The sequence below is a fragment of the Entelurus aequoreus genome, linkage group LG21 (genome assembly GCF_033978785.1).
Source record: "Entelurus aequoreus isolate RoL-2023_Sb linkage group LG21, RoL_Eaeq_v1.1, whole genome shotgun sequence".
NCBI lineage: Eukaryota > Metazoa > Chordata > Actinopteri > Syngnathiformes > Syngnathidae > Entelurus > Entelurus aequoreus.
Genome location: NC_084751.1, coordinates 32,987,528 through 32,999,398, shown reverse-complemented (window position 1 = coordinate 32,999,398; position 11,871 = coordinate 32,987,528). Strand labels below are relative to the sequence as shown.

Here is an 11,871-nt window from a genome sequence, read left to right as displayed (position 1 = left end):
GATTGATTCAGAATGTTGTCGAATCTCGATGGGCAAACATAACCTGACCCTGATCCAAATAACACATAAACACAATATAGAATTTCCACTGTTATGAATGAGTCATTCCTTAAGCAGATGTCAGGTAACATCTTGATGGAAACAAGTGTGCCATTTTTGCACTTCCAGTTGTGGAGATGTAGGTAAAACCTTCTCTCTGCATGGAATGACTACATGTTCAGTCGCTGTCCAGCTTCTTGTGGTCTGACGTCGGACTTTCTCGGGCTGGCAGCACATCATAGTGACAAGAAATATGGCTGTTTTTTGGTAGGTCGTATGGATCCTGGCCTTGATGCATGCATTCACTTTTTTGTCCAGTGGAGCAAGTCGTGCTGACTGTTGGCTCTGGATCAAACAGAAATAATTCATTCAGAACAATGTAAGTCTGTCTTACTTTATAACATATACTGTACACGAAAAAACCTTTTGAAGATAAAAATATTCAGTGTCCATCAAAATCAAATTTCACATTGTTTTCAGCCTTTTTTTCATGCAAAACTGCAAAAACTTGACATTTCCTGTCACAGATTGATAACAACAAAGTTCATGGTTTTATGCCCCTGAAACTTGATTATTGTGATTATTATGATCATTGTTGTGTAACCATGTCAAATGAATAGTAGTTAGCAATCGTCCCTTTGATAATAGACTTAATTAATTGTATCGTGTAAAGCAGGGGTCCCCAAGTCAACTTGACTTGGGGGCCGCATTGGGTTAAAATTTTTTTTGCCGGGATATATATATATATATATATATATATATATATATATATATATATATATATATATATATATATATATATATATATATATATATATATATATATATATATATATATATATTTATATATATTTATATATATTCCGAGCACGATGACGTCACGTTATCGATGGGAAAATGCCTTTTTAGACAGTATGACTTGTCAAAGCGGCTAGGAAACACAGAGACTAACAAGCAGAAGAAATGGATTAGAAAGAACAGATTAAAAAAAAAAAATTAATTAAAAAAATATATATATTACTTTTGGGACTTCCCACAGGCCGGATTTTGGATGCTGGCGGGCCAGATCCGGCCCGCGGGCCGTAGTTTGGGGACCCCTCATGTACAGCATATGGTGTTAAATCCCCCGACAAGCTTCCGTTACTAAAATTGTATACCAATATATTCCTCATACATAAATATTTTACTAGCTAAAGGTTAGTATGCTCATTTTGACAGGTTAGCATGCTAGCTTTTTGAACTTTACAGATATGCACCGAACAGTCATATATTTTGTTACTTGACTATCTTGACTAACGTTCGCATGCTAATTTTTGAGCACATTTTACAGGTATAAACATCAGAATCAAATATTTTGTTACGTCACACATGCTAACAGTTAGCATGCTAGCTTTTTAAAACTTATTTTACAGCTCTACATCTCAGAGTCAACTATTTCATAGTCCGCACATGCTAACAGTAAGCATTCTTGACTATCTTGCTAGCATGGTACCATTAGCATACTAACTTTTGTGCTAATTTTATAGGAATACACCCCAAAATCAAACATTTTGTTAGTTAACGTCTGCTAAAAGTTAGCACGTTAGCTTTGCTAAATTGCGTGGGGATACACCTCAGAGTCAAATATTTTGTTACTGCACACATGCTAACAATTAGTGTGCTAGATCTTTAGCATATTTTGCTGGTATACACATCAGACTCACGAACTATTAGCATGCACTATTTTGCCCCTCTTGTAGGTATATACCTCAAAGCCATACAGTGTATGTTTTATATAGTTTCAGTTTGGCTTTCCAGCATTCACATGCAATTTCCACAGTAAATTGATTTTTTTATACATTATATACATATGTTGTAATTGTATTTTTAAAAAAAATACTAGTCAATCCTGTATCCAAAGACTGCTTAGCCAGATTGGTAAAGGATGTACATCATTCCTTGTGGTCAAATACCATTTTTTTTGTTGATATTCTCTCTCGACTCAAAAGCGCTCAGACTTAAATCCCGTCCTTTATAACAATAATCGCATTAACTTATTGTTTATGTTTACTTTTCTATTTGCTTACACGCTGATGAACAGCTCCTTACCAATTTCATATACATTCTTATTACTGGTTACACTGCTGTTGCTGATTTCGGCATAGGGTGAGTCCCGTCTCGCAGGCGACTTCATTTCCACGTAGCCGCAGTCTGTGTTTTTGCTGGTCAGAAGGGGAGGGTCCTTGATTGTGGCGTAAGGGTTTTCTGTACTGTTCAAGGAGCAGGAGCTGCCATGATACTGTGTGCCTTTCAGCAGGTCTGTATAACACAGGGACAAACAAATAATGAAGAACAATTAGCGTTCAATTGGTCAAAATGGCCTGCAGCGAACTTACCTCGTAAAGACTTCCCTGTACACCTCCTGTCATTTCCGCAGGCTCCTAGTTTAGAAGGAAAAGGAAATGGATAAAAAAAAGTCTGTATTTCTATATACACAGTCGTGGTCAAACCTTTACATACACTTGTAAAGAACATAATGTCATGGCTGTCTTGAGTTTCCAATCATTTCTACAACTCTTATTTGTTTGTGATAGAGTGATTGGCGCACATATTTGTTGGTCACAAAAAACGTTCATGAAGTTTGGTTCTTTTATGTAGCATTATGCTCTGGGCCTGTTTTGCTGCAAATGGAACTGGTGCTTTACAGAAAGTAAATGGGACAATGAAAAAGGAGGATTACCTCCAAATTCTTCAGGACAACCTAAAATCATCAGCCCGGAGGTTGGGTCTTGGGCGCAGTTGGGTGTTCCAACAGGACAATGACCCCAAACAAACATCAAAAGTGGTAAAGGAATGGCTAAATCAGGCTAGAATTAAGGTTTTAGAATGGCCTTCCCAAAGTCCTGACTTAAACGTGTGGACAATGCTGAAGAAACAAGTCCATGTCAGAAAACCAACAAATTTAGCTGAACTGCACCAATTTTGTCAAGAGGAGTGGTCAAAAATTCAACCAGAAGCTTGCCAGAAGCTTGTGGATGGCTACCAAAAGCGCCTTATTGCAGTGAAACTTGCCAAGGGACATGTAACCAAATATTAACATTGCTGTATGTATACTTTTGACCCAGCAGATTTGGTCACATTTTCAGTAGACCCATAATAAATTCATAAAAGAACCAAACTTCATGAACGTTTTTTGTGACCTACAAGTATGTGCTCCAATCACTCTATCACAAAAAAATAATGAGTTGTAGAAATGATTGGAAACTCAAGACAGCCATGACATTATGTTCTTTACAAGTGTTTGTAAACTTTTGTAGTCTATATATTTCATGTTCTTTAGAACAGTGATTCTCAAACTGTGGTAAAGTACTGCTCCATCTAGTGGTATACCAAAGAATCACTTAATTAAAGTACAGTGTTTAATTTTCCTTTACTGGAACCCAGCGTTACTGTTCAAACTGTGTGTTATGTTACAGTGGCCAAAAATATTAAATCTACTTGTTAAAACCGCTGCCTTGTTTTTAATGAATACTTAGGCCTACTGCTACTGTGTTTTAATGTTGGTCACTATGGTAGTACTTGGAGACAAGTTTTTTCTGAGGTAGTACTCGGTGAAAAAAGTTTGAGAACCACTGCTCTAAATGATAATTTAGAAATTACTGAGTTTATTTTTGGGGTTATTTTACTGCAAATTTGTGTTTGAACAACTATGCATTATTACTCAACAAAAGCTTTATCTCATTATTTTGGTATTTAGAGTAGATATTATTTGTAGCTTTAGGTGGCAAGACATTATAACATATTACACTGCTTTAAAATAATGTCTAAAAAAATAAAACTTTCATTGAGGGGTATCTCGATACAACATCTTCACTTCCGATACAATACCGATATTTGAGCCTTGAGTGTTGGCCGATACTGATACAAGGAGGATCCATTCATACTTTTATTATTTTGTAGTGTTAGAAAATGCTTGATCACGTGAAATTAGTCAAACAGAGAACAATTGTGGTATGAAAAACACTAACCTATCTATTAACAACCGTCTGGAATGGACTTAAGCTGTCTTTCAGTTTAAATGGAGTGGTAATTGGTTTTTTTGGTGACACAGGATGGCAAAAACAATTCTTCACTAAGTTAAAGGTGCTGTAGCAACTTTCTCACAGTAACATTTTTCAAAGCAAACAATACAACAAGAACACCACCGGCTAGCTTATGTTAGCATTAGTGGTTTAACAGATAATACATTTTTTTACCGGCTTGAATAAAATGATGGGTGTTTAAGTCGGTGCATCATCCGATCTTGTCAACACGTACGTGCAGAGAGCGCATGCACACATACAACAGCAGTCCAAAAAAAGCAACAAACAATTTGCAGTCATGTTGTTGTGCTAGAATATACATTCAATGACAGCTATCCAATATGCTATTATTAGCTAACAACACTTAAAATGAATGCACGTGCATGTGTTACGTAGGTATGTACGTAATGACGTCATTACGTACGAGAAGCCAGAAGAGGGCGGGACAAACTGTGTAAAATACATTGGAAAGTTGGTGCCCTCTAGGCATCTTTGTTAATGTTGCAAACAGCCCCTTTAAGTTCATGACGCAGTAAGTTGAGTGATGCGGACACGTTTGTTACTGGATACTTTCTAATACTACCTTAAAGACTTGGTATGTGTTGGTAATTTTTAACTACAATTATTTGATGCTTGTCTATAGTGACACGTGCTGTTTTAGCAGGAACTATTATCCAATTAAGGAAATTTATCAGTGCCTCCAGGATTTTGTGGGCTTTATTTGTGATTGTTGAGGCCTAAAATGCCTAAATTCGAGGCATTTTTTTCAACAATTAATCAACATGGAATTTTATGATTTTTTATCAACAATGCTTCAAGTGTTCCTTGTCGCCTCAACCTGAAAAAGCTTCACTCGTTTTATACCATAGAGCAGGGGTAGGGAACCATATGTGGCTCTTTTGATGACTGCATCTGGCTCTTAGATAAATCTTAGCTGACATTGCTTAACACGATAAGTAATGAACAATTCCGCTGGTAATCACAGGGTTAAAAATAACGTTCAAAATAAAAAATATTCTCATGCATTTTAATGGTAAGAAGTATTTTATTTATTATTGGCTAGCTTCAGAATAACAATGTTATTAAAAAGAATAAGAGACTTATTATACTCTAAAAATGTTGGTCTTACTTAAAAATGCACGCATTTAATTGTATTCAGTGTTAAAACATTATATGGCTCTCACGGAAATACATTTTAAAATATTTGGCTTTCATGGCTCTCTCAGCCAAAAAGGTTCCCGACCCCTGCCATACAGACTTAAAAGGCAGTAAATGGCAGTAAAAGCACATACTCAGAGCTCATAGTGAAATTACTGTACTGTTTTAATTTATTATAATTCATTACATTTCCTCCCATTTAAAAAATTTGTGTTTTTTAAACAACAACAAAAAACACCCAGATAGGATTTTGTAATAATCAGAACGAGAAAAAGTATCTACTACTGTAAGTAAAAGTAAAATACCGATCTAATAACTTTAATATAGTTTATATACTGATACTATGCTAAGTATCGATTGTATCGACATCTGGATCTATCACCCCTGCATTGTTAGCTTCTTGTTTCATCCTGCTCGGTGTGTATATGTAGCATGCTTAGCCATTCCTTTTCCTCTTGTCCTCCACTGATAATGCTACATGGAAAAAACTTACCGTAATTTCCGGACTATAAGCCGCACCTGAATATAAGCCGCACCAGCTAAATTTAGGGGGAAATACAGATTGCTCCATATATAAGCCGCACCCGACTATAAGCCGCAGGGTTTTGATGTGTAATTACCGTAGTATATAGGGGTTCCTGCTACCACGGAGGGGATTGTCGGGACAGAGATGACTGTTTGGGAACGCAAAGCGTCCCATTTATTAACAATAAATCTTTCAATCATTCAATCAAACTTTCACATCTTTGACATGGCAAACAGCATTCGTGCAGAGTACAAATAATACAACGGTGCAAAGTAATACAAAGTGCTCGCCTGTACGTTATCAAAATAACCAGCCTACCGGTATATGAAAAGTCAGTCTTTAATCATTGTGTCATCGTCTTCCTCCTGCGTACTAAAACCACCGAAATCCTCTTCGTCGGTGTCGGAGAAGAACAGGCCGTAAATAAGCCGCACCCTTGTATAAGCCGCAGGGACCAGAACGAGGGGAAAAAGTAGCGGCTTATAGTCCGGAAATTACGGTAGTTTATTCTCTGCCATGGTGGTGAGGATTAGTATCTTAGAAGTGGATACACGACACGTTCATTGCAGCTTGCTCTCAAATTAGAGCCAGTGTTCTGGCAAGACACTCAACCTCCTGGAATTCATGCAAAACCTGCACGTGTGTAACAAGGAATGTGGAAATGTAATTGTGTCTTTTTGAGTGTGCATCCCTTTTGACGGAATCTTTCACGTGAGTACCGTATTTTTCGGACTGTAAGGCGCACTTTAAAATCCTTTAATTTTCTCAAAACTCGACGGTGCGCCTAATGTACAGAATAATTTTGGTTGCGCTTACCGACATTGAAGCTTTTTTATTTGGTACATGGTGAAGTGATAAGTGTGACCAGTAGATGGCAGTCACACATACGAGATACATGTAGACTGCAATATGACTCAAGTAAACAACACCAAAATTGTATATGTTCCATTGAAAATATAGAACATTACACACAGCGCTAAAAAATCTATCAAAATGTTTTAGTTCGACTTTGGTAAGCTATGAAGCCGCACCGCTTGATGGATTGTACTGAGCTTCAACATACAAATATTATTATGGTGTGTGTATAAGGTAAGGCCTTATCTGGTGTTTTGTTTCGCAGTATTATGCAAAAGCAACTTTTCTTACATTCTGGTACCTGCTGATCTGTATTTGGGATCTTCTAAAATCCTGAAAGATTGCGCGCGTCCGCCTTTGTAGTCCGTCCAGACGACGTAGTTTTTCTCTATCTTCTTGTTATGGGACATTCATCCTCTGCTGTTGCCATTTCTAATATAAAGTAGTGTAAAGTTCTCACTTATATCTGTCAGTAAACTCGCCATGAAAGCGCTAAAACATACCGGTATAGTGAGTTTACATTATCCACCCAAGGAACTTTAGTTATTAGAGAGTTCTGGTCGGACGGTTTTTCACGGGATACATTACAGCGGCCTTGTTGTTGTTTCCGGATGAGGAGATGCTGCTCCGTTATCGATTTAAGTAAAGTCTGAATGTCATTAAAACAGTTAGCTCCATCTTTTGACACTTCTTCCACTCCCGTCCTTGCACGCTACACCGCTACAACAAAGATGACGGGGAGCCACGTAAATAAGACAGCCCACAAAACGGCGCATCCTGAAGCAACTGTCAGAAAACAACTTGAAGATGGTCTGTAAAACATAATCTATGCAACATTTTGACCAAAGAACCACCATTACATGTTATGTAGACCACAAGGAAGTGTTTTCAAGTTAGAAAAAATATATATAATATAACCCTTTTAATGCGCCCTATAATCCGGTGCGCCTTTTGTATGAAAATAGACCTGACTAGACCTGGCAGTGCGCCCTATAGTCCGGAAAATACGGTATATGCTTTAGCAGCTAAACACTGGGACACAGCTGGGGCAAAGATCGCTGATTAGTTAAAAAAGGCAAATATCGTCCCCGGTCCAATCCCATGATCGCTATTGGGACGTCTCAAGTTAAAACTCTGCTTTAAGTTTATAAAAAGATCAACAAATTGATTTGTATCTGAAATAATCATTGCGAAAATAATCACAGCGTACTTTGATTTGGAGATAAAGCTCTAATTAAAGCCGACTCATATAGGAAATGATCTCACCCAGTTCGTTGACGCTGTCCCCATGTTTCCATCCAGCAGGCAGGGTGCCGGTGGCATCAGGAAGAGGATATCGCTTTCTTTCCTTCACGTCCTTTAAGTTGGCAAACATGTTGTTCTTAGCCTTTAAGAAAAAGCACAAAAATGAAAGCTGCTATCATGAAAACAGTCATGAAAAGTTGAGAAAAAAAAGAACTTACTTTTTCATATGGAGAGTTATTAACATGTTGTAGGCTGATGCACTGTGTCAGAGTGTGGTAGCTGGGGTTGGTGAAGTAATTACTGGGGTGAATGTCATGTGGTGCCTGAGCATCTGAAAAGTGAACATGTAGAAAGAATGAATACGACTATAGACCGCCATTGATCAGATTTGCCGATGCACGAGTTCCAAAATACATCGACCAGCAAGTGCATATTTCTCAAACGCATCACGCATAAGTTGAAACACAATGCGTTTGAGATTATGGGCCTGATCTAGTAAAAGTTTGCGTGTACTGAAACATGTGCAAACTTGATAGCACCAACACTAACACAACTCTATCTACGAAGCTCAATCACTGAAAATCTCTTAAAAGAGCAAAGAAACGATCTAGTTACTTAACATCAATGTTCCCTCTAATTTTTCATGTGTGTGAGCAAATGCAAAAACTCCCTGAGCATTCAGTGGAGCCCATGTGAGCAACATCAGACGTGCACACTGTGGCTACACTAGCAACACACCTGTTCCAAACCTGACTAAATAACAAGTTCAATCTCCATCCATCCATCCATTTTCTACCGCTTGTCCCTTTCAGGGCCGCGGGGGGTGCTGGAGCCTATTTTGATTGATTGATTGAGACTTTTATTAGTAGGTTGCACAGTGAAGTACATATTCCGTACAATTGACCACTAAATGGTAACACCCGAATAAGTTTTTCAACTTGTTTAAGTCGGGGTCCACTTAAATTGATTCATGATACAGATATATACTATCATATATACTATCATCATAATACAGTCATCACACAAGATAATCACATTGAATTATTTACATTATTTACAAGCCTATCTCAGCTGCATTCGGGCGGAAGGCGGGGTACACCCTGGACAAATCACTAACTCATCGCAGGGCCAACACAGATAGACAGACAACATTCTCTTATTATTATAATCAAATGACAGCAGTCATTTCCATTTCTAATATAAGTGTGTAGGCCCACTTACAATGACAATAACAACAAATTTTGTTTTTCATGAACTGTGTACTTGTATTGTTTGTCTGGGTGGAGATCCTGCTTTGGAAATAATTTGTACCCCTTTCAGACATTGCATTTAGTTCCCATTAAAACATTCACATGTTGCACAATGAGATGTAAGCAGGGGATCATGTGTACATTCCTGCAACTTCCTGTTTGTAAAAAATATATTTTTATTAGTATTTATTTAATATACTAAAAGCATGTCATGATTAATATTTATAAATGAAGATTCCTAATAAATGACACTAGAATAAGCACACATTTGATTGGTAAATCATAGTGTAACGACCTGGAATGACACTTTATGTGTGGTGTTGGAGTTGTCCGACTTTTTGTGTGGCTGTAAACGCATCACTGGCTAAGTGCCATATGTGCATGTGTTGGCGCAAGTGAGAAAGAGCGAGCGGCTGCTGTTGATATAACAAAGTTGCTTTTGGTCTGGTTTGTACTGCAGAAAATGACCACTTTTGCTAGATACCATTTTTTTTACTAAAGTTTTGGTGATGTGTTTATGGCCGACAATAAAGAGTTTTGCTCAGTAAAGTGATCGATGGAATTCATGTCGTCAAAGCGTCTCGACAGACGTTACAATATTTGAACAATGATGACGAAAACTGTTTTCTCTGTCGTGTCCGTGTGTCGAAAATTGTTATGCGCTTATTTTTTTATTTGATTTTATGCGTGGCATAGATTTGCCGTGCGCAGAGGACGCTTGAGCAGTGCGCAATTGCACAGGCGCGCACCTTAGAGGGAACGTTGCTTAACATGTATGTCTTTATGTATATTCAGAATATGGAAGGGTGATACTATAGAGACTAAAATCTCTATAGCAATGTAAATTGCAGCCACCTGCGATAACGTCATATATCACAATATATTATTTGGTATTTGGACTGCACTCAAAATTTAAACGCTTTGTACAAGAAGGGTCAAAGTCGCCTACACCCCTTGAGGAGACTGAGGACCTTCGGGGTGTGCGGGTCACGGCTGTGCACCTTTTACGACACTGCGGTGGTTTCTGCGGTGTTCTATGTCGTCGTTTGCTGGGGGAGGGGCAGCACAGTCAGAGAAAGGAACAGACTTAATAAACTAATTAGGAGAGCTGACTCTGTCCTAGGCTGCCCACTAGACAGTATTGAGGAGGTGGCTGACAGACGAATGCTGACCAAGTTGACATCCATAAAGTCCAGTCCCTCTCACCCCATGCACAACACTGTGGAGGCCCTGAGTAGCTCCTTCAGCATCCGACTGCTACATTCGCAATGTAAGAAGGAGCGCTACCGCAGGTCCCTTTCTACCGACAACCATAGGACTTCACAACGCACTTTTTTGATTACTGCGATTTTTTTTTTTTGTGTTGAGCAATACCGATGTTGGTGTTTTTTTGTCGTATTTTATCTTCTATCTATACATATTAGTCAGCAATATGTGGAGGAGTTCAAGTACCTCAGAGTCTTGTTCACGAGTGAGGGAAGAGTGGATTGTGCGATCGACAGGCGGATCGGTGCGGCGTCTTCAGTAATGCGGACGCTGTATCGATCCGTTGTGGTGAAGAAGGAGCTGAGCCGGAAGGCAAAGCTCTCAATTTACCGGTCGATCTGCGTTCCCATCCTCACCTACGGTCATGAGCTTTGGGTTATGACCGAAAGGACAAGATCACAGGTACAAGCGGCCGAAATGAGTTTCCTCCGCCGGGTGGCGGGCCTCTCCCTTAGAGATAGGGTGAGAAGCTCTGCCATCCGGGAGGAGCTCAAAGTAAAGCCGCTGCTCCTGGGTGGGATGAGGTGGTTCGGGCATCTGGTCAGGATGCCACCCGAACGCCTCCCTAGGGAGGTGTTTAGGGCACGTCCGACCGGTAGGAGGCCACGGGGAAGACCCAGGACACGTTGGGAAGACTATGTCTCCCGGCTGGCCTGGGAACGCCTCGGGATCCCCCGGGAGGAGCTGGACGAAGTGGCTGGGGAGAGGAAAGTCTGGGCTTCCCTGCTTAGGCTGCTGCCCCCGCGACCCGACCTCGGATAAGCGGAAGAAGATAGATGGATGGATGGATGGATGTAGTATTTATTACTATTTTTTTACTGTGTGTTACGGTATGTAAAAACCTGCACTGCAACAATGTAATTTCCCCATTATGGGATAAATAAGTCTATAAATATAACAATTTAAAAAAAATAATGAAATCAATAAATGACTTAATTAGTTAATTATATATTCAATTAAATTATTCAATAAGGAAATATACTTTTACATTGAACAAATGAATGACACATTTAATCACACCTTTACGTATTCAATTTCAATTAGAATTCATTGATGACAAATTCTAAGTAATTATTTAAAGACGTATTTCTTCCGGGGTTCAGTTCTTTCTTGAGCGTAACAATTTTGTCCAGTTCGACCCTTCATACCCAGAAAAATACAATTATGTGTGGTCCAGTCCGAAATAAAAAATAAATACAATGGTACTTTGTTTTCCAAACTCCCTATTTTTCGTAAGATTTGGTTTCCGACAAAGATTTTCAGAAACAAGTTTACCCTGATTTTCGGATATAGTAAAAAAGGTTATCATGGGGTCAAACGTCACACATAACAAATTAGTCTGTTTGACTGTAAATTAAGCCATCCTTGGGCCAAAGAAAGTTGCTAAACTTTTGACAAAAGATGTAAGAAACACTTTGAATTGAAAAAAGAACTTGTATAGGAAAGTGCAAAGGTCGTGTCAGTGTGGCGC

At 38.8% G+C, this 11,871-nt stretch overlaps 1 protein-coding gene across 2 annotated transcripts in view; it reads right to left on the bottom strand.

The window, feature by feature from the left end:
* Positions 1-204: 204 nt before the first annotated feature.
* megf10 (multiple EGF-like-domains 10) overlaps positions 205-11,871 on the bottom strand; it is a 134,247-nt gene continuing 122,580 nt past the window's right edge. For both annotated transcript variants that reach the window (XM_062031517.1, XM_062031516.1), the window contains exons 21-25: positions 8,103-8,215; positions 7,906-8,026; positions 2,415-2,459; positions 2,128-2,337; positions 205-384 (exon numbers count right to left, since the gene is read on the bottom strand). In XM_062031517.1, coding sequence (XP_061887501.1) covers positions 218-384; positions 2,128-2,337; positions 2,415-2,459; positions 7,906-8,026; positions 8,103-8,215 — 656 coding nt within the window. In that variant the 3' untranslated portion in view covers positions 205-217. The remainder of the gene's footprint in view (positions 385-2,127; positions 2,338-2,414; positions 2,460-7,905; positions 8,027-8,102; positions 8,216-11,871) is intronic.